General features: G+C 44.3%; 1 protein-coding gene across 2 annotated transcripts in view; it reads right to left on the minus strand.

The window, feature by feature from the left end:
* Nucleotides 1-26,368, minus strand: part of GPC1 (glypican 1) — a 409,732-nt gene that overhangs the window by 105,678 nt on the left and 277,686 nt on the right. For both annotated transcript variants that reach the window (XM_069617862.1, XM_069617863.1), the window contains one exon: nt 3,754-3,919. In XM_069617862.1, the coding sequence (XP_069473963.1) occupies nt 3,754-3,919 (166 nt within the window). The remainder of the gene's footprint in view (nt 1-3,753; nt 3,920-26,368) is intronic.

Genomic DNA, 26,368 nt, shown 5'->3' on the forward strand with positions numbered 1-26,368 from the left:
TTTAGGGGGTTGAGAAATCGAGTGAGGGCTCTCACAAGGAGCATGGCCAAAGTGGTGGTCATGGCCTAAAGAGTGGTAACATTTTTTTTAGAGGAATTGGAATATCAAGGTAGAAACTGCTATTGCTTTTTAAGTAAATGCACAAACAACGTTTAGACCAAAGGGTGTAGACAAACGCTCATTGCATTTAGCAATTATTCCCTCTTTAGCAATCTCGTTACAATAGAACAAACCTTCAAATGTTATCACAACATTCTTTATTGTATTTATACATAGATAAAAAGCACAGTGAATAGAAAATCATTAATTTAAAATACTTAGCTATATCTGTAGTTCTATAGTTATTTCAAATTGAACACACATAACCATCTGTAATTAAAAGTTCAAACCATACAACCCAAACCACACTCATTCCCATACATTATTCATTCATACAGTGCAAAACCGCTAAAAGACAATTTATAAAGACGGTAGGTCTTACGAGTTGACCTAAAGTGCAACATGCTGTCGTGACATTGAATGCACCGTGGTAATCAAGTGCTGGCATATATCAAATGTCTATTCTGATACAATGATTCACAACACAATTCATATAGGATTTTCCAGCTTTTGTTGTTCAATGGAGCTTGTGAAAACAGTGTTTACTCGAGTTTCGGCTAGGTAATCTAGGTACGTTTCGTACCCACGCCGTCTTCAGGACACATGAAATCATTCCTGATCACAATGGTGTGTGTTACCGACTAGTAACTAGTGATGAAGTCTGGGTGAAAATTCGTCCAACCCTGATGTTTGAAAACACAACAGGGCCTGGAAGGAGCCGGATTATTCAATTTCCCAAGGAGCGTGCTGGCGTCTCTGTGTCTGAATCTCAAAAAAGTAGAATCGGTTTTCTCCTCGACACATCCCGAGGTGCCGGTACATCTAACCAAGATTTTGTTCGCCTGTGCAATGGCCACGAATGTGTTTCGCTTAATACATTTTTTTAAAGTAAACAAACAGCACAGTATCTTCAGAGAACTGTTATTATTTCAAAGCAAAAAACAATCTGCACTGTTCGTCTTCGTAACAAGTTATCCCAACCTCTTTAAAAACATTTTTAAAATGAAGATCCCAGGTAAAACTTTTTAGGCGCTGAAAATCCGGTTGAATAACTGCAGCCAGCAGCAGACAACGCAGAGTCCTTAATGGTGTGACGGTATACCGTTCTTTTGCCGCAGGATTTTTCATCATGGGACTTTTCATCGCGGTTTTTTTATTGAAAAAAAAATCATCTTTTTTTTTTGGGGGGGGTTTAAAAATTAAATAAATATTTGTGGGTGAAAGGGAATAATACAAAAAAAGGCGGGTTTGGGGGGGTACACCCCCCCAAAAAACCCCCCAAAAAAACTATGAGTTTTTTTCGATTAAAAAACGGCGATGAAAAGTCACGCGACGAAAAATCCCTTGGCAAAATAACGTAGAACCGGTGTGACGTGGCCTAACATCTTGTCACAGCAGGTTGGTATGTCTTCACTTGGTAATGGTCGCCTATCACGCCGCTGAGGACCCTCTAGCAGCAGTTAATCACCGAGAGCTTGGCTCAGAAGAAGCAAAAAAGCAGCCCAGCCCCTATTATCCATCACTGCACCTGGCAGTCTTTGAGGGTGAGTGGGCAAAAAAAGCAACACGGCCATTCCCAGTAAATGTTAACTGTATGTACTACCAACGCGCGCTTCATATTTTAGTCTCACAATGGCGACTTTGCATAACGTTATCTATTGCAGAAATCAGTATGGTTCGAGGGGAGCCCGGAAGAGTCCCGTCTCAATAGCAGTTTTTTAATACTGCAGGGACTCTGCCCTGGCTAGCTCCGGACCACTTAGAACCCCTGGCTAAGACTAACTCGGAAATGGGGAATAACGGAATGGTCCCATAATTAGGCCCCCAGAGTCAGTTTTACTTGCAATTCCGTTTGGTAAAACATGCATCAATTCACGATCCCCCACCGAATTGCTCCATGACCCGCTATCCATGTACACTCACACAAGCACCCACTCCCTTAACCGTTGACACTCATTCTCCCATTGACTTCTCACCCACCCAAAAACTCATCTTCACCAGTGGTCGAAGTGTGCAAAAAAAGTAGTGGAACTATGTTCCCCTGCCCTCCCCCTTTTATTCCTGCCCCTGCTGACCCCATTCTCAACCCCCCCCACAATGCCAACACCATACCTTCCTTTTCTCTACTGCACCCCACACTGCTGTGTTTACAACAGTACTATTAAGACAGAGGAGAACACAATGAATGAAAATTCAGCATTTAAATAACAAGCATTAGTTTGTCATTGTCCCCCACAGCATGCAGCTTTAAGCAGCCTCTCCCTTGCAATCACCCACCAGTGCCACCTCTTAAGGGACACACCTAGGGCTACAGCCACACACCCCTGCCCATTACCTGTACAGACATTGGGTCCGATTCATGGAATTATCTGCACGGAAAATAGGGACTTTGCGTGCCAAACCATCCGTAAAATCACGTTTTTCGATTCATGAAATCGACTGCGCAGTACTTTTTCTTATTATGCGGGGACTTCTTGCAGGCTCGGCACATCTCTGCAAGCGGTTGAGTGCCTTGCGCGAGACACTATGCAGCGCGTGGACGAGGCCTGCGCATTGGGCAGAGTAGGGGGCAGAACTCGGTAAATGAGGAAGAACAAGGGGGAAAGTGGACGATAGGAGGGACGGGCCGCAGGCAGTCCATAGCACGTCCACAAATGCGCACGAGAAAGTGTATTCATGGATGTGGCAGCGCAACCTTTCACCTGTGACATGCCCTCGTAAATCCCTTGATCTCTCTGCCACCCAAAGGCGGCATAAAGGCACTTGCGCATAGGAATCGCAGCGTGGTGGTGGGTTTGCATGTCGGATTTAGGGGTGCGCGTTTGCAGTGTAGCGAGGTGCAGGAACGGTTTATGGGGGTTCGCACATAGATTTTCCAAGTTTTACCAAAGTTATGATGTAATCGTACGCATGTTGTCAGGGTGCCGGTAACAGTTACGGGGGGCCCTGTGCAGGGTCCCAGAGATGCAGACCTGCTTGGGGGGAACCCAGAGATGAAGACCTCCTTGGGGGGAACCCCACGCACTGTTTGAAGGATGCGTGTATTCGCATTCGGGGAGCAGTCGAAGGTAGCTGTTCTGGCTGTTTTTTTTACTTGGTGTGGGGGCGTTCCGGGCGCAACTTGCGTATATGGTTACTTTGCGCAACCAATTACATGAATATGCAGAGCGTGTATTTTTTATTCGGCACGCAGGCTCGCGCAGTGTTGTTCTTGGCGGGAGGCCCTTGCAGGATAAATGCACACTTTTCCATGAATCGGCACACCATCTCTGCAGCAATCCAAGGCACATGTCAGTGCTGAGAATGGGGCTTTGCGACTGCTTGACAGTGAGTGCTATGTCCCAGGCAGTCTATACAAAGGAACAAGATCAACCCAGCACTTGTGAGATAGCTCAGCGTGGTGTGCCACCTTCAAGACCCAGGTTCAAATCCCCAGTAGGAAAGAAGTTACTAAATACATAAATCACTGCCAACCGGGAATGGCGCTTGGGTTAAATAAAGTAATCCCGTATTTCCCCAAAAAATAAGTTAATGTTGTTTCTGACCTTCACACACCTATTTTTGCAGTCAGTCACTCATTACCTATCCTTCATGGGCACACTTACTTCCCGTTTCCGGGCTCACCCACTCACTGCCGCACTTAGCGAGCCTTACCTACAAGGTTCCTCCACTCCGTGTCGAGATCGGCTTGGTTGGCGAGACACCCTTTCATGACGTTGCGACAGTAGTTGAGGCAGGGCTTGGCACCGCCCATTCCCCTACAGTGCGGGCAGTACACCAGCTTCATGATGGCACGGGTGCAGTCTTGGTTCAGGGATACCTGGCAGGACAAAGGGCAGAGGAGATAGTGATCAGCAAATGTAAACACCCACTTTCGACACAGCGAACAAAGGAAACAGAATTAGGACCTCCCACTCTACGCTGCACGTCATTAATGAAACAACACATTCATTCACATATAACATTTGCAAGCATCCCGTCATATGCTTGCGGCATTTTAGTAACCATAAATGCAGCACAAGTACTATGGGCCCGATTCATGGAATATTTGCCCGGTTCAAAGTTAATTTGCAGTGAGTGCCACCACAAAACCTGATTCATGGATCCGTGCAAAGGGTATTTTTGCCGTGCAAAGTCGGGGCAAAATCAGCGCAGAGTCATTTTTGCAGTACAAAATGACTTTGCCTGGAATTTGCACAGCAAAAATACACTTTGCATGATTCCATAAATCAGGGTTTGTGTCGACAGTCCAAAGTCACTTTTCAGCAGTGCAAATTCACTTTGAACCGGGCACATATTCCATGAATCGGGCCCTAAGTAACCGCGATAAACCGCCGCAAAACTTTTACCACCACCTTTTTTGTTAAAGAATGTGGTTTGCGTTTTTATCATTCATCGTAGCAAATGACCCGTTGCATGTCCCTGCAACCGCCTCTCTCCCACAAACTTGATCATAGCAATAAACACCTATTTTGGGGCAGAACCAGGTGGTAAAATCCCAGGGCCCAAGTTTCACTCTGCCTTAATGCCTGCCATGCTGTTACCACCCGGTCCAGTCCCCAGAACAGGTATTTATTGTTATTAGCACTCCAAGGCCAACCCGCAGGGTGCTAAGAGGGATATATTTGTGAGAAACAACAGGTTGCAGGGAGCACGCAATTCGTTCTTTCTCACAAATACTTCCTCACATTTCCGCCATGGAAATCGAGTGCGGGACTCCATGCAGAGCCTTTCTTTCATTTCTATGATGGCCATGTAAGGCAAGGAGAGCTGTGGAGATACCACAGCTGCAGGAGCTTCAGGTAAGTGGGGCCGGGGAGGGTTAGGAGGGGTGAGGGGAGTTAAAGGAAGTGTCAGAGTGCGAGAGGGAAAGTGGCAGACAGGTGGGCCTAACGCGCGCAAGCTTGAGCGGATGTATACGAATTGACGTAATCACAATTGATCGCGAGCGAACTGCTCACAGGAGAATTGACCGATTTTATGAGGTCAATTAGGACATATATGGGGGAAACCCCCCGCAACCCCTCACCCAATACCCTTATATTATTTACTATCCAAAACCAACCCAATACATATATAAAATAACTAAAATAATATAAAGGTCAATTGTGCAGAAGGTCAATTAGGACCACTATAATTAGGTCAATTAGGACAAAAGGTCAATCTGAAAAGGTCAATTCCGGTAATACCGCTTGAACTAGGATCGTGTGATTCAGCCTATGTTTGGAGCAACATGATTGGCCAAATCACAAGCTGTGTGTGCTAATATGTTAATAGCTATCATTGAAATGGCTTGTGTCAGATTCTGTCTTACTTTGCGCAGCTGCGAGTTGTGTTACACTATCATGGCAGGAGCGTGTGGCATCATGTGGAAGCAATGGCACGAGCGTGGATCCCATGCCAGTGTTGTGAGCTAACCCGTTACACATTGAGCTGCTGAGGAGTCTGTGTGCCGGTGGATCTCTCCTTTGTGTATTTTGCTCTTACCCATTACATCTCCATTCCTGAAATTAGAAGAACCTAAACAAAGGCACCAATTCCTGCAGCCTGCGCCCAAAGTTTCTTTGCACCATTAGCACTTTGTAATAACTTTCCAAAGTGCAATGACTTCATTTCTAAAAGTCACATCATCGCCGAGCAATTGGCTGATCAAGTAGGAAATGTGTGAGATACCTCATAGAACTAAAAAACGTTACAGTGAATGTAGTAAGTGTATTGCCTGTGGGCCCCTCCATCCTCTGTTGGCCAACTGACTTCTCCAGCACCACACCTATCTCTAGAATGCAGCTCTCATCCAACAACCACACCAGCTGCACACATAACTGGTGCACTCATGCACCATACAACACCGTCTCTCTCAACTGACCTGAACCACGGTTTCCGAGAGCGTTCAACCAACCAGCGCTTTTCGGTCATACCAATGATATACAAGGTGCTATATAAATGGCAAGTAACATAATATAACATAACATATATACCTGCTGCTATTTATATCAGTATGTTGCTATGTATGTCCCCACCATTCTGCTCACGTGCCTGGTCTCACTTTTACTGAAAACCACCATATCACATCACTACGCTTACTCTCCACTATACACCATCGTTCAACCCGAACACAGCTATACCCCTGATAATTCAGCCTAGCTGTTCACATACGAATACGAATACGACCCCATGAACACCTCATCACCCTAATAAAACGCAGCCAGCTGAGCCAGCTGAGCACATTCCGGCCTGCTGTTCACATAGGCGTTCCTCAGGCCTAACGCAGCCAGAACCCAGTCTGGTTGTCCACCCACCAGATTGAACACATCCAACTGATATCCTCAGCATCAGACCTATCGCTAGGAAGCAGCTATCAGCCAACAACCACACCAGCTGCACTCATAGCCGGTGCACCCACGCACCATACGACTCTCTCTCTACTGACCCAAATGAGGGCATTCAACCTACCAGCGCTTTGAGGTCATACCAATGATATATAAGGCGCTATATAAATGGCAAGTAACATAACATAACATCCTATGGAGAAGACAAAGGGGAAGCCCAAAGTGGTGAACTGGGAGTGATTGTGTGACTGAAAATACTTCTGATTCATTCATTCCCTTTCCCCAGGTGTGCACGATGGAGTGAAGAGGCCACCCACTTGTTGCTCTATACCAGACCAAATTGCATTACACCACATACGTGTGGCTACGTAGAGTATGCGTACATGTTTGTAAAGAGAAAGTAGCTGTGGTTGGATCCCTGGAGATAGTGGCGCTGGATCTGACTCTTGTCAGTTGTGATAATGATGCCTGTGTCTGTGATCACGCAATCACGTCTAGAAACATTTGGGTTTTCATGGTGTTGAGGTTCTTCATTGCTTTTTAAATGGCAATAGGTTGCCTCGGTCTTGCAAGCAGATATTTGTACATATGCATGAAGACAAAAACCAACACGTGTTTGGACCAGACAACACCCTTTTGTTTGTTTGTTTGTTTATTTTATTTATATCGCGCACCTGACCCGGAGGTAATTGGGCGCTAGAGGATAGTAATGGTTACAAGACATAGCATATACAGTTATGTATAAGAATACAGTTTGCGCATTCAGGAAATTACAATGGCACATATATACATATTAAACATTTTACATATTATACATAGGACCTAGCAGTAGTACAGGATGGATAGCACATACTAGTTATACCGACCTCCTAACGGTCGGTGGTATCAAGAGCTGTCATTTTATGTTTTGTTGAGTATCCATGTGATAACATGGCTTCTGAATTTGTTGAAGGTTTGTATAGTCTGAATATTCTGAGGGAGAGTGTTCCAGAGCTGGGCAGCTAATACCGGGAAGCTGGAGCCTCCGGCTCTTTTTAGATTGTATCTGGGCACCGCCAGACATGGTATGTTGGATGATCTAGTGATTCTATTGGAAACCTTCCATGAAAATCTATCTGTGAGATAGGGGAGGGGCTTGGTGGTTAAGTGCTTTATGAGTAAGGCAGATAGTTTTTAGGTCAATTTTGTCATTTATAGAGAGCCACCTGTAGTGCTTTCTGGTTTCTGATATGTGCTCTCTTTTGGGAATGTTCAACTCTGCTCTGAGCGCGTTATTTTGCATGATCTGGAGTTTATTTAAGATGGTTTTGTTTGCTCCTAGATAAAGGCTGTTGCAATAATCCAATTTAGATTGTATGAGCGCTTGCGACATAGTAAGGCAACTGGTGGGGGATAGTAAAGTCTACAGGCTCTGATCAACTTGCCTGTGTAGGCTGTGGCCGACGAGGTCATGTTAATCTGCTTAATTAGGTTAGACTGGGCATCGAGGTAGAAACCTAAGGTTTTTACATGTTTGGCGATGGGTATACTGTTTCCATCGATGAGGATATTTGTGTAGTGAGGACTTAGTTTGAGAAGGTTATTAGATGATCCGACTAGGAGTAATTCTGTCTTATCATCATTCAGGCAGAGGCCATGTGTGGCCATCCATGCCTGAATGATGATGTAGACTTCGTTAATCCGCACAACGTCTATATCATAGGTTCCTGAAAGGGGTAGGAGTATCTGGGTGTCGTCCGCATAGTTTGTGTAGGTGACACCCAGACGGTCCAGTTTGTCGAAAAGTGGCTTTGTAAAAATGTTGTACAAAGTGGGCGAGACGCAGGATCCTTGAGGGACTCCGCAGGTGATAGGGATGGGGTCAGAAGCTGCTGAGGGTGAGAACACGCGCATAGTTCTGTTAGCGAGGAAAGATTGGATCCAGGCAACTGCAGAACTGGAGAAACAGGCCGCTGAGGATAGGTGGTTACAAAGTATGGAGTGATCCACCAGATCAAAGGCCGCAGAGAGGTTGAGTAGAAGTAGGATGGCCATCTTTCCTTTGTCTTTTAATTCATCGATCTGGCTTTTGAGGTCGACAAGTGCGGTTTCCGTTCCATGCTGGGGTCTGAAGCCAGATTGCCGGGTACCAAGTAATTTGTGAGCTTCAAGATAGTCTTGTATTTGCAGGTAGGCTATTCTGTCCAAGATTTTCAGTAGAAAAGGGACTGTCGTGATTGGCCTGTAGTTAGTGGGTATAGCCGTGTCAAGGGTCTGTTTTTTTAATAGTGGTAGAACCCAAGACTGTTTGAGGTTACTAGGCATGGCGTTGTTAGAGAAGGAGGAGTTTACAAGTTTAGTGATGAATGGGGCAAGGTCTCTGGCGGCATCTTTTATGATCTGGGCTGGGCAGCTATCGCCCTTACAGTTAGATGGTTTAAGAGATGCAATGATTTTGTGGACTTCAGGAATGGTGACTTTTTTAATGTGAAACCTGAGTTGATCTGAGTGGTAGGGGTAGGTGCAGGTGTAATGACTGTTAGTTGGGATCTTTTGTCAGCTATTTTGGTCTGCAGTCCTTTAATTTTATTGGAGAGGGCATTCTGAATGCTGGTACACCAGGCTTTATCCTTGGTGCATGTATCTGGCGGTGGGTTGGGGTTCTCTAGTTCTCTTAGAATGTTGAATAATTCTTTAGTACTGGAGCTGGCTTGGGCTATTCTGTCATTATAGGTTTCTTTTTTGGCCTGGATTATCTTCTTTTTGTAGGTGGCAGTGATAATGGCAAGGTTAGTTTTGTTTTCAGGTGTAGGGGATGATTTCCAGCGAGATTCCCATTTTCTTTTTTCAGTACAGAGTGTTTTTAGCTCTGGAGTGAACCACGAGTTAAGATGGGCTTTAGGTTTGCTTTTTCGTAGTTTTATCGGGGCAATAGCATCAATGGCTTTAGTCATGGTCTCGTTATAAATGTTGATTAGAGTGTTAGGATCGTTGGAGTCCGGTATGGCATGGAGTATAGGGGCTACCAAAGGAACTAGAGCATCTGCTGTGATGTTACGTTTATCCTTGTGAGGCAGGGGGGAGCAATAATGGGCTTTTTCTTTTCCAAGTTGTTGATAAGCAATTCAAAGGTGATAAGGTGGTGGTCAGACCATATTAGTGGTGTTGGATCAAGTAGGGTGATGTGCAGTTGAGAACCGCAACCCAATCAAGTATCCTTCCTTTTGCGTGGGTAGATTTGGTGCTAATTTCAGTATAACCCTGTTCTAGTAGTGCAGAGGCTAGAGAGGTGGCGTGTGGGTCGCTGGCGTCCTTATAACCGAGGTTGAAATCTCCCAAAATAATATTTTGCACCGTGGGTTTGGTGGTGTCGGCTGCTAGGGCTGTGATATCTTCTTCAAAGGACCCAGGGGGTCCTGGAGGCCTGTAAATGATGTGTAGTGTGATAGTGCTGTTGGGTGAGGTTTGGAACTTCACTGAGAGGAGTTCACATGATGCCAGCGGCATAGAGGTGGCTAGTTTTATATTCAGAGTGGCTTTAAGGATTATGGTTATTCCTCCTCCGCGAGCCATGGGTCTGTCTGCACGGAGAATGGAATAGTTTTCTGGGACAGCTAGGGCAATGGAACTATATTAACTATACGCAGCAAATGGGATGCCATGAAATGATATATGCAGAGGACTCAATGTTGCCCTGTTACAACCATCTTAATATATGATATTATGACTGCTAATATAAACCATTTCAGTTAATTTCTGATGACGCTCATGAAATCCAATCCAAAATAGATTTCGGGTGACCGAGTTACGAAGCAAACCTCGGAGCACCCTCTTTCTGGTTTAGACAGTGAGGGAGGGCTCCTAAATTGCTTACACGCCACAGAGACTCACATCTGACCACTTACTTTATTGTATTGTACTTGTCATTTATATAGCGCTTTTTAAGATTGTTATAGTCTCAATGCGCTGGTAGTGGGACCCAGGGGAGTTGCTAGGTCTGAAAAAGACCCGGGGCTACGCTGATGTCGGAACTGTTGGGACTGGGGGCTAGCTAGTCTTTTGGCTGTAGCTCCTGAGATTCTACCCAGGGCTACAACCAAAAGATCAGGGGCTATAGCACCCTTAGCCCCCCCCTAGCAACGCCCCTGGTGGGACCTATGACACATGACCCATTGAAGTCTATGGAGGACAGTGGTGTGTTGAGGGTGTGATAATATGGCCAAGGCGGGTGAAACGCACCGTCCAGATGTGGATGAGTTGAGGGATATGCACTAAGCGCCTTAGTTGGGGTGTGCCATTATTTGTCATATCCCAGATGTGGATGAGTTGAGAGATATGCACAAAGCACCTTAGTTGGGTTGTGCCATTATTTGTCATATCCCAGATGTGGATGAGTTGAGAGATATGCACAAAGCGCCTTAGTTGGGGTGTACCATTATTTGTTATATCCCAGATGTCGATGAGTTGAGAGATAAGCACAAAGCGCCTTAGTTGGGGTGTACCATTATTTGTTATATCCCAGATGTGGATGAGTTGAGAGATATGCACAAATCGCCTTAGTTGGGGTGTGCCATTATTTGTTATATCCCAGATGTGGATGAGTTGAGGGATATGCACAAATCGCCTTAGTTGGGGTGCACCGTTATTTGGTGTATCCCAGATGTGGATGAGTTGAGGGATATGCACAAAGCGCCTTAGTTGGGGTGCACCGTTATTTGTTATATCCCAGATGTGGATGAGTTGAGAGATACGCACAAAGCGCCTTCCTTTGGCATCAGGTAAAACCTCAGCCCTCCAAAGACCAAACAAGTACTTCACTTTTACGCCGCATTAACCCTGGTCGTGCGCTAATGACATTCAACTAAATAGCTATGACATCCCAGAATATGCAGCAAAATGACCACCATGGTGGTTTTATTTAGCTCCCAAGGTGTTAACACGTACACTAGTTAATCTATCTTGCTTTTGACTATGACTGGAGCCAAGAGACTGCAACGCCCTTCCATGAAACGCCGGGAGATTGTTGCACAAAACCCTCAATTACTGCGCTTGCTTAAATTACAGGTGAAGTAACGCACCAGTTTCAAATGAACAGGATAAAGAGCAGTGCTCTTTAATATTCAGCACATTGGGCTAATCTCTGAGAACCGCCTGCAAGGGGGGTGGCGCCATAGCAGTATCTAGAATCAGTTTAGTGGGAATTCCATTTGACTTTAGTTTGTAAGAAGCATAAGACAGAGGTTTACTGTATTTACTTTAATTATACTGATATGATATGGCAGTTATAAGCTGGAGATGTACTGGGGTTATATATCACCCACATCTCCAGCTTTAACCACATCACACTAGGACCAATGACCTTCAATGTGACCTCGACCCCGCCAGAGAGACAGTGATGGACTCTACAAAAGGGACGTCACGTTCCTTGGTTGCAGATGGTGTGGAGTGAGGGCAGCATTTTGTAGATCACTCACGGTTTGGTTGGATGAGTTTTGTGTACCGCTGAACAAGCGTCCCTGCGCCGTTCTTTAACTTAAGTGGCAAGGATGAATATGCTTGTCCTTTTTGCATAGTCTTGTATAATAGCCTGGCAGTTAAGGGGTTAAAGGGTGGGCCTGACATTTATCGTTGGGTGGATCGGCGCCGACGGGAAAGGATGTGGTGCACCTCTGACCGCCATTATGCAATGCCAGATTTGGAACGCCGCCACCGATGCCACACGTAAATTTGCACCTGGAGTCTGAGTGGAAGCCAATAATGCCACGCTAGGATGGGCCCAGAATCTAGAGGGTAACAAGCGGGGTACCAGCAGTCTGATGACTGCTCCTGTGCCCATGGGCAGATCATCAAAAGAGGTCTGCACTGCAAGGATTTCCTGCGAGCCCCAGCTGCAGGTTTAATAGGCCGGGAATGTAAGGCACTGTTCCTGGACACATTTATTTATATATTTTTTATAGAACATGAACCGGGCTCCAGAGGGCATCAGGGCGTGGAGCACTGCAATAGGAATCATTAATATGAAATAAATCGGCAGGAAATATAAATCCAAGCAAAACACTGCAGTCCGCTTAAGCCGCATGCGCAGCCTTGAAGCCAAGGGAAAATGTTGGAGAATGTATTGGAAGGTCGGAGGCAAATGGGAGAGCTGCAGAAAGGTGTGAGTGTATACAGGTTTGAGTAAACGATTTAGGCAGTAAAATTCTGGTGAATCTAAGGGTGATTGCTGGTGAAAAGGCAGACCAAAAGGCAACACTAGCTAACGCCAAGTGCCTTCATCACAATGGCATTCACTGGGGATGTGGTCAGTGGCGTATTTATGATATGAGAGGTTATTTATAATGAGCTTAATACCCAGAGGTTTCTAAGCGCGCACCAGGGGATCGAACCTGTGTTGGTCAGTGTCGTCTTGTTTCCAAGGCAAGCACGTTGCCCCTGAGCTATTCTCCTGAGAGTTAGGCTTTCTGCTTCCCTAGGTCCAAATAAGTGCAGACGCCCCGCCCCCCCCAAACTTTATTCCACCTCTGCCAGACTCTGCACCTTATCCAGATTCCGCCCCTTCAACAAACTCTGTTCGTGTTGTCCAAACTACGCCCCTTCACCCTCATTTTGTCCCCAACTTTGGCTGCATAGCATTATAGGGACGTTTTAAGGTTGCAGGGATTAGAAACATACTTTTACCTCCCCATTAATTCACCCTGTCATCTTCTATTTTTTTAGTTGAACGAGCGTTTTCAGATATCTGCCGCCCAGGATTTGGGGAAGGCAGTGTGTTCTACAGTCGAGGGCACTAGAGGTCATTGTTACGGCTAATTGTCTACTTTCGGTTATGTTCGAAAAAACAATCTTTTAGAGGAGGCAATAAGAACATATGCGGTCTGCCAACTGGACACAAGTGAGAGAAGGTTGAAACGAGGAATTTAGGTTTCAGTGCTAGTATCTGGTTTCTCTTACACATTGACTGCTGTCACTCTATGAGAAGCACCTAGACAGGTCTGTAATATTAATACAACATAACTACATTTCTACATCCAGTCTTGGCAAATGGTATGGTTTGTATCTGAAATATATGCGAGCGATACAGGCACATGTTATAAACAAGTTGAATAAAAAGATCTCAACCCCCTTCTCATGGTTACAGCTCTGGTGTAAGTACCCTGCGGCAGCTGGCGCACCTCCAATCCCTTGGGCTGTAACGCTAATAAAATATGGCAAAATCACAAGGGAAGTTTGTGAGCTCAGCCTGGGCATAAACACCTCAGTAGAGTAAAGACAGTTGGAGAAGGTTCTTGGAATGTCTGGCGGTGCCTTCTCATGGTGGAGTAATGGATAAGGGTGATCCTGAACATTCATGTGTGGGAAGCGACAGCATTCCTCGTAGCTGCACAATGCGGGCACCTTTTATAACACATGAAGTGGTACATACTCTTTACATCATTGCTGTTTGTGCAATTGTTCATAGTGCCCAATACTCCAAGAATAAAATGTAGCAATGCTCCAGCGCAATATTACCTTTCTGGGTGTGGTTTAGTCTATGGTTCTTGCTAGCTTGCGTTTAAGGTAATTTATCATTTTTTTTAACTCTATAGAGTTGGTTGAACTGTACAATACATAGAAACATTTTAAGATTTGTGGCTATAGATAAAGATGTCCTGCTGTTGTTTGAAGTACTGTTTCACATTCTAAGTCTTACCTTGTATTTAAAATATAATTAATGTAACAATTACTTATAAGCATCACATAAATGCAGAGTGTGACATACTTTGCAGCAGGGGAGTTGCTAGGTCTGGAAAAGACCCGGGACTACGCTGATGTCGGAACTGTTGGGACTGGGGGCTAGCTAGTCTTTTGGCTGTAGCTCCTGAGATTCTATCCAGGGCTACAACCAAAAGATCAGGGGCTATAGCCCCCTTAGCCCCCCCTAGCAACGCCCCTGCTTTGCAGTTGGTTCGCCTGGTAGCACTGAGCGTGCAGCAGAATGTCATCAAAGATACATGATAAACCCAGCAGGGACGCTGTTTGTCTGCTTAGCATTGAGCAGCTTCTGTAAAGATGGCTGGATGGATATCGTTAAGTGACACCTTTACAGCTGTGAAACAGTGTGTACCTTTGGCACACACACAGTTTTTTCTATCACCCTTTTATGGTTTTGGGTGTCCTTTCATAGGTTTCTTGATGCACTTGCGCATTCAGATTTGCTCTTCACCATTTTAACTTCTTTACGATCTATTTCATGCTTGCACCTCTTGGGTGGGCACAGACCTCTGAAAAGTGGGGGGGGGAGGCGGAAATGAGTGCTTGCTTCTGAACATCATTTTAGTGCCAGCTGTAGGAACTCTGTGCTTGACTTAAGCAGAGGCATGCGTTTAATATTGTAAAATGATGCATCATTTTCAACATTTACTTTTCTGAAGGGAAATCTTTGCAATGGGTTACAAAAAACATGTTGTGTATTTGAATATAAAAGTGATTGCGTAACACAGTGTGTGTGTGTACTGATTAGAAAGTACTCTAAAGATAATGTGAAGTGGCGCCAATAAAACCAATGAGGTTTGGCTGTTTTGTAATATTAAAGAGCAATTTGGGAAGATAAGAATGACCAACAAGGTGAGAGTTGCATGACTGAAACACTAGAAACCTAAAGCATGCTGGGTCTGGTACATATTTCCTTTTTTTAATTCAAAAGTCACCCTAACAATACAGCTTTTGTGAATATCAAGCATATATAAAAGTTTGGACACCAAAAACATCAGCTACTAGAGTGGAATGACTCCTAACAGCTCAGCATTGCTAAATCAGTCACATTCAGAGAAACAAAATGGCCTGTATATATTGTTTTTTTTAAATGACAACCAGTAAATTGAAAATAAACTGAAATGAAATGGGGCTCCTTTGGCAATCTTCTTGGCCTTGTTGTAAATACGTCTATGGATGTGTTGAGAAGGTTAACAGCTTTCAGGGGCAACCTAAAGCCGGGAGTGGAGAGATAACGAAAGGGTGAAAGGTCCAGAGGAACAGCGCAGGGGAGGATGAAGCGAGGCAGACATGGAATAAGTGTAAGATGGTGAAAGCTAGCGCAAAGAGATGAGGTGGAGAACGAAAGGAGATGAATGCAAGTGAATGGCAAACAACCTTCGCATGCAAGATGGGGTGTGAAGGATGCATATACGCGAGCAGGGCTGGCCTTAGGCATGGGCAACCTGGGCAGTTGCCTAGGGCACCAACCTCACACCTTCACAAAGGGCACCACAGCTGCCCCCATGCCAGCGGCAGGCACGGGGCCCTTTGTAAAATGAGGGCTCTGCCATGCTGGTGCTGCAGCTGCGCCCTACGTAAATGAAAAGCTTCTCTCCCAGGGCACTTATATAGGGTGCTGCTGCCATGCCAGCGTGGGGTAGTCTTTGAAAACCTTCCCTGTGGTGGTGCTGGCAGTGCTCTATTTGAGTTTAAAGCTCCTTCCCGTGTTCTTGCACCCCGCACAGGGGGAGGAACATTTCTCTTACAGGGCACCACCACCACCACCACACAGACTTGTGGAAGGCTTCCCTGAGATGGCGTGATGGCGGCGCCCGATTGGCTGAAAAACTCCCCACTCTTATGCAGGTGCTCCAGCACAGGCAGAAGAGCTTTTCTTTCAAACAGGGCACCCACCAGTATGTCAGCTCTGGCATGTTGGCAGCACCCTATTTCAGTGAAAAGCTCCCTGCGCCAACACAAGAGCAGCGACTTTTCACTTACATAGGGCAGCCCTGCATTGCTAGCTCGGGGAAGCCTTTGAAAAGTGTCCCCTAGCTGGAACTGTGGCAGCGCCCTAATTTTAGTGAAAAGCTCCCTGACCCTATGCGGGCGGGCCAGCACAAGAACGGGGAGCTTTAAATTTGAATAAGTCGCCGCCGGCACCATGCTAGGACAGGGAAGCCGATGAGAAGCTTCCGGAACTGGTGCGGTGGCGGCGCGCTACTGGAATGAAAACTCCTGTTCCAGGGAGGTTTTCACTTGAACAGGACACAACCACCACGCCAGGTCGGGGAAGCTTTCCACAGGCTTTCCCATGCTAGCATGGCAGCAGCGGCACCCTATTCAGGCTTCCATGGTTTGGAGGCTGCTACTATAATCTCACTTTCAGGATGGGGGAAAAAAAACCTGTAAAGCTAAATTTCTTATGAATTTGTGTTTTACTTTTCAAGGAAATGCAACACAACTAATTAATCTCTTGAATACTAAGCCCGAACAAATACTTATGAGAATTATAGCTGTGAACATATGTGATCAAGTACTTAAATAGCAGACTGGGCCCTATTCCTGCTTTCACAATTCAAGCAATGTATGTAATCCTGGGCAAATCATTTAATCCCACTATGCCTGACCCCCCCCCCCCACAAAGTGAAAGTCCCTATGAGTAATTTAGTGTGCATCTTTTGATAACAAAATATCCTCTCGCATGGCTTACTAAACTTTACAGGTGTTAAATATTAACAATAGTGAGCATTCACATATTTCATACCACAAAATGACTCGTCTCTTGGCTTACACATTGAAACGTCTTTTAATGTCACTACAAATGACGCTCTAGAGTATCAAAGAGGGACACTCCTTTTAATGTTATTTTTCCTGAAGTCATTTCTGAAGTTATCATAAAAGTGGATGGGGCAGAGGAAAAAGGGGGGGGGGGGCGCAAGTGACACCATCTGGAACCACGTGCACCAGAAACGGCTTCTGATGCACCACTGCATCTAAAGTGACCTGCCAAACCATTTTGTAAAGTTGGCCACCCTACACTCTTTTTGAGTGAAAAGATCCTCGCTATCGGGCTGGCGCATCGGCTGCTACCACTGGAGCAGGGAGATTCTCTTACATAGGGCCAGCCAGCCCTGCCTAAATTTGAAAATCAAAACCCCATATTTGTACCAAGAAAGCTTGGAAGGTGTGTGGTCAAGTGTTTAAATTGCAGGATGAGTTAAAAAACCTTGATTCACACTTTACCCAACCTGTGTGATCATGCGCAAATAATGTAATCTCACCCTCACTTAACAAATAGCACAAAATTAGGCCACTCACTCGGCGAGGGGGGATGGGCGGGCCAGAGCTAAGGCTGGCCCTGTAAGCAAGTGCTCACAGGATTTCGAAGGAGGAGCTCAAGTGTTTGTTTTCATCAATCAGCGGGCAGGAAAAGAAGGAGACACCTGAGGGGAGAAAGCATGGAGGAATTGCAAGCAACTACTGAAAGGAAGGAGGCTGCCAGAATGAGAAAGATAATAGCTCAAAAAGAGGAAGAATGGGAGGTAGGCGGGGACCAGTGATATCTATCATATAGTACTGTGATACAATACGTATGCAGGCTTTTTGGATTCCATCAAAGAAAAATGTAGTCCTTTGACCATCTGTGGTCCGCTTATGTGGAGTTATGTATCCGATCCACGGGCAACACTGGGGGGGTAACCGCCCGCAGCCCCAGTTAACGGCCTGGCAAAGAGAAGGGCCATTAACATGGGCCCAGAGCCGTCACCCCCCGGTGTTGCCTGTGGACCAGGAACATAAGGCCATTAGCACCCCAGGTTACTAAAGTGGCAATCCGGGGTGCTAATTGTAGGAAGGAAAATCCTATACCAGCATGGCCGCCATGGAAAGAGAAGGCGGGCCCCTCTTAGATTGTGGTGAGCTTTGCACTACGTATACTACTTTGAGATAATCTTTTTCACATGGAAAAAAAGAGTTTTTACAAAATCTTGGGGTGCAAACCCACTATGAAAAGTGCCTCTGTGGTTGGCACTATACAAAACGTGAGAAAAAAGACCTTGGCCGTGAGGCCAGCGGTGCGGGCTGCACACCCGTAGACCACTAGAAAGTGGTAAATCAAATTTCTGAAAAGTCAATAATTTGCTGTAATCATTAAATATTTCTTTATTCTTTGCTTATTATAGTCATAAGCTTTGAACCCTCTATGGGTATTATGGTTTAAAGGCTGAGACTGTCACATTGAAGGCCTATACATTTCGGGTTACAAACCCTTCCTCAGGGCCTGTGAACTTCAATCTACTAATTGCCTTTTGGTCAAATCTATATATAAGGTTGATATAGTATCAACAATTGTTAGATAATAAAACAGTATTCATGTTCGAGCAAAACAACATTCAATATATACAGTGTAGGAAATCGTTCATGTACGTACACATAGCATTAAGAGAGGTACGTTACCAATAAGGCGACATTGAAGGTAATGTTTAGGTAGTTCGTCGTCATCAAATGATTCATCAATTTGTGCAAGCACGAACAAAAGAATAAAGAAATGAAATCAACTTAGAGGCATGTCTATATCTAGAAAATCTTGTGTAAACTTTTCTAATTGTGCATGAAAGTCATGAAATGAAAGCAGGTAACTGACCTGCTGTTCGCGTGTTTATGAGAAAGGAAATGCTTCTTAAAACGGAGACGATCGTGTCCGTGTCACTTGAATACGCACGCAAATCTGTGAAATGAAAGGCGAGCTGTCATCAAACGTGTGCGAGTTAAATGGTGGAAAGCCTGCATGGTGTCTGCTTCGTGTCTTACATAATTAGTATTGCGCTGCGCTGAACGGCGGCTGGCGATTTCCTTCTTTTGGGCTGATGAAATTGTATTTTCTTGATATAATTTAATACCATATTGTGAAAAATATCAATACTCTTCGGTTTAAATTCAGTAAATTTGCTTTCTTCTTGGCATTGAATGTCTGTAGTGTTGGCTGTTTCTGCAAAGTATGTTTACAGAAGATGTTCTATTTACCATAGATGTCGCCAGTCTCTACACGAGTATTCCACACAACTCAGGGCAACGAGCAGTTGAGAAATTACTATTTGATGCAGGACCAATAGGAGCTAACAAAGAGTTTTTGTTGATTTTATTGAAATTTATCTCAGAAAATTATTTATTTTGATTCAAAGAAACGTATTATAAGCAACTAACTGGAACCACGATGGGAGCCACTATGGCACCATCGTATGCAAATACGTTTATGTACGATTTTGAAACACGACACATTATTAATAATCCACAATGGAGTCGACATCTAAAAAAGTGGAACCGGTATGTTGACGATATATTTGGGATTTGGACAGGCAGCAAAGAAGAACTCAACACTTTTTTACTTACATTGACAACAGAATACAATTTACCATGGAAATAGGCAACCCAAATATTCATTATTTGGATGTCCAAACAGCGATTGATGGCCCCAGAATTCTCACAAAATTGTATTCAAAACCTACCGACAGAAACAACCTCTTGCACGGGATGAGCTTTCATCCACCCAACATTCTTCGAAACTTACCATTTGGCCAAATGTTGCGCATCAAAAGGATCGTAAGTGATCCGACAGAATGTAATCTCGAATTGGACAAACTACACATGAGACTCAAAGAAAGAGGATATCCTGATGATGATCTTGCAACCGCAAGGACCAAAACAGATATGAAAGATCGTACACAATTGTTGTCCAAAAGACCTGAATGTAAGAGTCCTGAATTAGTCTTTGTCACAAAATATTCAATTCAGAGCCGGAAAATGAAAGACATCGTACTCAATAGATGGAATATATTACAGAACGACCAAAGGACATGTGAATTGTTTAAGCAACCACCCGTGTTTGCATACCAAAAAAGTAATAATTTACGAAATGTATTGGTCGACACACACAGTAAGAAATTCAAATCGAAAACTGCTGATAAACATCCTGGGACATATCCTTGCATGAGTTGTGGTAACTGCAACAACATTATCAAAGGTCCTTATATATCGCATCCAAGAACAGAGAGAAAAGATTCAACTCAAACATCATGCAACCTGTTTGTCAGAAAATTTCATCTACACAATAAATGCCCATGTGCCAAGTATTACGTCGGTGAGACCGCACGGAAAATACAAATACGCATTAATGAACAAAAATCCTGTATTCGTACAAATAACCAAACATCAGCAGTGGCAAGACACTTTGTTGTTAATGGACATACAGTAGCACAATTGAGATTCGCAGTACTGGAAGTGATCCCTACCAAAGGACAAAGCACGAATATGAAAAAACTAAGAGCACAGAAAGAAGCTTTATGGATTGAGAAGCTAGGGTCTCTAACACCAGAAGGGATGAATGAGGAGTTCAAGTTAAGTTGTTTCCTATGAAGGAACTAATGTTGAAATTTTATATCATACATGTATCTGTATTAAGTTGTTGATGTAAGATTCAAGCCTTCACTGATCAATATTGATATCAATCATTCTGGGAACGACTGGTTCATATCTCTCCTACACTTTTAATATGGTTAGAATTTTTATTATTTTTGTCTCACATTTTCTCATACCATTCGCTAGCATTTAATTTTCGGGTTCCTTTTCAGTTTCTTGTCAAATATCATTATTTTTTTCAGATTACATTTATTTGAACATTTTGCCATAATTATGTTCTGTACCATAATTATTCTTTGCACTTTCATATTTACGGCACTTTTGTCTTACACACACTAAGGTCCATGTCTTTAAGTTATCCATTTAGCGCTCGCGCGCCTTCGAGATTCATTTTCATTGATTACCTGTAAGATATACTCCACCTTAAGATGGCCGCTTTGTTTACAACATGCACCAAGCAGTGCATACCTAACTGCATTAGCATTTCGTAGATCCCCATGGCAACTCCCCGTGACTTAGTACTTTCCATTTTGCCTGCGAAGGTTTGCAGAGTCCAGCTGGCGCTTGAAGTTTCATGACTAAGCTCGTTTCGGTCTGCACGCGAGTGGCTGCAGGAACCAGCCGCCGTTCAGCGCAGCGCAATACTGATTAGGTAAGACACGAAGCAGACACCACGCAGGCTATCCACCATTTAACTCACATACGTTTGATGACAGCTCGCCTTTCATTTCACAGATTTGCATGCGTATTCAAGTGACACGGACACGATCGTCTCTGTTTTAAGAAGCATTTACTTTCTCATAAACATGCGAACAGCAGGTCAGTTACCTGCTTTCATTTTATGACTTTCATGCACAATTAGAAAAGTTTACACAAGATTTTCTAGATATAGACATGCCTCTAACTTTATTTCATTTCTTTATTCTTTTGTTCGTGCTTGCACAAATTAATGAATCGTTTGATGACGACAAACTACCTAAACATTACCTTCAATGTCGCCTTATTGGTAACGTACCTCTCTTAATGCTATGTGTATGTACATGAACGATTTCCTACACTGCATATATTGAATGTTGTTTTGCTGGAACATGAAAACTGTTTTATTATCTAACAATTGTTGATAATATATCAACCTTATGTATAGAATTGACCAAAAGGCAATTAGTAGATTAAAGTTCACAGGCCCTGAGGAAGGGTTTGTAACCCGAAATGCATAGGCCTTCAATGTGACATTCTCAGCCTTTAAACCATAATACCCATAGAGGGTTCAAAGCTTATGACAATAATAAGCAAAGAATAAAGAAATATTTAATGATTACAGCGAATTATTATTGAATTTGCAGAAATTTAATTTACCACTTTCTAGTGGTCTACGGGTGTGCAGCCCGCACCGCTGGCCTTACGGCCAAGGTCTTTTTTCTCAAGGCGGGCCCCTCTTCCCTTTCCATGGTGGCCGGGGGAAGCTGAGAGGAAGGTGCAGCTGCAAAATAAGTTACGTGGGAGGTTAGTAAAGAAAAAAAAGGGGATGGAGGGTGGGGGAAAGATGGCGGCAGGGGGAGCCGGCCGCCAAGCAGCTTGGAACGCCGGGTTAAACCAGCGGTTCAAGCCTGCGTTCCTAGCCACCTGATTGGCTTGCCCCCCCGCCCAGGGTGCTAATGAAAGACACAACTCGGGTGGCACAATTCTATATGGCAACAGTCTCTTCCATCAGAAACTGTGCAGAAGTACAAACGTGGATCCAACCATTGTCCGTGCGTTCTGCTGCTGCATTGACGTTCTATCCAGGGTCCTCAGGCAGTGTGGTTTGCTTTTGTCTTTTTTCAAGTAAAACTAAACTGCTTGATTGATGTCTACAATTTGTAACATTAGCAACGTATGACTCAAGCCAGGGTTAGCTGCAATGACCACCGATTTCTTACTCCAGAAGACCATCCATCAAAGCCCCTCTTCATAACGCTGCAAGATAGCGTCTTTTAGGGTGACTGGGGGACCTTGCACAGTACACGTTTCCTAAACCTGGAAGCACCTGAATTAAGAAAGCAAAAGACAGCAGGAATCCTTTTCTCATTTGCTGCCAAACCTGCCTTGCAACTAGCTACAGGCCCTGCTAACTTCAGGAAAAACTCAAAGATCCTTCTCCGGGAGAGTGCTGTGAATACCCCAAACCCCACCAGAGATGTTGACTGTATAGCAATTAACTGTGCATAAAACCTACATGTGTCAGTGTAATGAATATGTTCACATGCGTTTGGTTTGTTGCCCGAACGCACACATGTATTCAGTGCCAAAACATCTGAACTGCCAGGATCAGTATTTAAAACCAAAGGTGGAAGTGAGCGGGCACTAATAGGAACTAAGTTCCATTCATGTAATGTTTTACTTGTAAAAGGTACACTACTTTTTACCACACCTTTCGCTGTTCTAGAGCTGTTCTTTTTCACAGTTAGACCATTACACTTCAACAAATCACCAGAGCCAAATCGAGTAGACCCAGCAGAACCCCATATACCCACAGGCTGGCCCTAACCAAATTCAATCGGGCCAAAGCAGGAGGTTCCAGCTTCCCAGTCCTCACCGCCAAATACTGGAACACCTTACCTCCCTCACTAAGTGCTGAACAACCGCAAAGCCCTAAAAACTGAACTGTTCATCTAATCCCTACCTTACTATGCCCTTGCATTTATGTATGTATAATGACTGCTTTGTACCTATGCCTGTATGTTAACCTCATGAAGCAAATAAGTTTTGGCCTCTCCACATGCCCTCCCCATGTAACTGGATTGGCGCCCTGATGCTTCCGGGTTTATGCGCAATTTTGAAATTAAATAAATAAATAAATATACTTGATAGATTCTTATAAATGAATCAAGAAATGTGTGCTCCTGTTGATCTTGTAGTCTGTGAAAGCATTTGTACATTCGTGTTATGTGCTGCTTTCAGAATCCTGTGTGAGTGTGGAGGGATTTTGTTCTCTTCTTGTAGGCATATTTTTTTAAGCAACCTACACAAGCAGAGCAGCACGGATTCATCCGATTATGCATGGTTTGGTTATTCAGCAAAAAACAAAATCAATGCAGAATCTTGATGGACAAATCAAGCATCTTATTTCTTGGATCTATGATGACTTTTGCTATTAATGTTTGCTCAGTTTCAAATGTGTCCTTATACAAAGGTATGCACAATTATTAATAAGAAAAAGCAAAACCGCTCCTGCAGCACTTTGGGTGACACTCGGCATCTAGCAGAGCCTGCACAGAGGAAGAGGAGTGGCTTTGGCAAGGTTATTGTGACACATTAAAATAGCAGGACTCCCCCACCCCCTGATTTTAGTTTTTCGAAAAACGCATACCAGTCAATATATTATTCATGTATTAGCACTGCTACAAATTGAAAAAGCATGGAGCATGGAACTGTTGTACATTGAAATAGAATATCTTGCAAGTTATAACAACAACAAACATAATCGAATTTGCCACAGTCCTATCACTTTTTCCTATAATTTCTATAATTCGCAAGAGGAACTCCTCGCAAAGCCATCCCAGCAGTTACATCTATACTGAAATCTTTTTAACAAAAGAGATCAGAATGAAAATCCAAGGGCACCCACTTACTTTTGCCCCCTCACCCCCAATTTGGATATCTAACCGCTCATGCTACCCGAAATCCTGAACATGTGGGCTACCTCAAGTTCCCACCCCTCCCCCAAACCTCGTCGGGGTCACAGCTCCAATACTGTTTTTGTTTGCACTTCCTTGTGGTGGAAGTGTATGAAAAGAAGTTCCCTGCGAGCCTGCCCCAGCTCCCACAAACCCCAGCAGCGCGTCATTCCTACGCGCACTCCAAACCCCCAAACAAACGCGTCTGCTGTTTAAGGGAATGTTCAGTGCAGTGCACTGAGTTGCAAGTTTAAACTTCTTCCTACACTTTTATTTTAAAACGAAGCCATTCCGGAACGGGTTCTTTTTAAAATACAAGTATAGGAGCAGTTAAAATGTTATTTCAAAAAGTCGAGGCGCACCACTCCCAAACGCTCACGCCCACTTCCCCCAGCAACAATCATAAAGCATATTCCACACTAACAGCCCAGAGCTACGAATAGCATCTATGCACAAAACACATGCAGAGTCAGGGGATATTGTTCTCCCAACCAATCAGATAAACCCTCTACTCCACCATCTTGGCTTGGGAAACCTGTCATCATTAACAAGGCAAATAAGGAATTAAAATGTCCCTAACACCTGACACCCTTCCGAGCTGAAAAATATCCTCCCACTCTATGCACACCCACTGGCCATCTGCTAGACCTGATACATCGTAAAGCATATTGCACACTAACAGCCCAGAGCTACGAATAGCATCTCTGCACAAAACACATGCAGAGTCAGGGGCAACAAAAGAAGGCAGCAGAGGAAGGAAAGCCTGCACATGTATCAAACAAGAATCCCCAAAAAAGCCCTTCTAAGCATTGAGTGCAGGCAAAAGCATGTACAAAGTTACTCAGGGAGACCACATTCCTTTGTGCTGCAGAAGAAGAAGTCAGTTTCATAGGATTGCCAAAGCACTTCCGGGTTTCCAAGTAAGTGGACATGATGCGAAAACTGAGAGTTTAAAACAACATTTTAAAGAATAATTTGAAAGCACTGACTACGGCCAGACATGATGATTTAGAATAGTTTGCAACACGCTTTCACTAGAACAGCAGAATCGACCTACATGTATGTAGCATTTCTGCGGAAATACCAGCATGTGTATCTATGATGTATGCAGTGCTAGCTGGGATCTGAGTCATTTTGCAGCATCTCCAGTGGGGGTGGGTGGGAAGTTAGGTGGGAGTAAAAAGGGGACGGGAGTGAGGGAATCTGATCTCCAAATCCTTGGAACATTCAGATCAGAGAGGTGTGAGCTTGGGGGGGTAAGCGCTAGAGGGGTACGGTAGGGAAGTTAGGAGCCCCAGTAGCAAACATGATCAAGTGCAGGGGACTACAAGGAAGGGAAGTGCAGGAGGTGCCAGGAGTACAGAGTAAAGGGTGAATGTATATGAGACGGGTGTCTGACAGAGACCAGCCTCCAGGGTGAACATGTTAAATGTGTCCTTGAACACACATTTTGGGGGTCTGTTTCTGAACAGCAAGCAGGATCTGACGTGGGCCGCTCGCAGTGCCCAGTGTTCTAACAGTGAGCTTCTATCTCCTAGCAAAGCAGATGTGGAAGGGTAAAAAAGTGACCATAACAGTCTCATGCGATGGCACAGAGGGATATTGCCCAGTAGGCTCAGTGGGAAGTGCAAAGGGTCCTGAATGCAACCCATTGATACACAGAGAGCTGGTATAGATGGGTCCAGTTGCAGCCACGGCCCGTTCGACAAACGAGAGCCAAGCCATGCAAGTTGGAAATCTATAGTGCCACCAGAGGCATGACGGGAGATCAGGGGGGACCAGACGTGCCCTTCAAACAGAAAATGGGACCACATTGCAAGAGCGGGAAGGCCAGCTACCAGCAGCAACTGAAATGGAGAAATGTATCCGACAGCAAGTAGCAGAAGCACCTTGGTCACACTCAGCTCATGTGCAAATGAGATTGACGGAGAAATAACAATCGTTGCCCAACTCCAAGGGCCAGATCCATGTAGGGTTTTCAGGATACCCCTCATTAATATGCATGAGATACATTTGCATACAATGATTCTATATGTATGCAAATCGTTCCTCATAAATATTAATGAGCGATATCCTGAAAACCCATCAGCATCCGAGCCATCGAGGCCTGGAGTTGGATAACACTTCACCGGAATGGAAAACAGACTTTGTAGA

Source organism: Ambystoma mexicanum, chromosome 10 (genome assembly GCF_040938575.1).
Source record: "Ambystoma mexicanum isolate Mex_15411 chromosome 10, UKY_AmexF1_1, whole genome shotgun sequence".
NCBI classification, from domain to species: Eukaryota; Metazoa; Chordata; class Amphibia; order Caudata; family Ambystomatidae; genus Ambystoma; species Ambystoma mexicanum.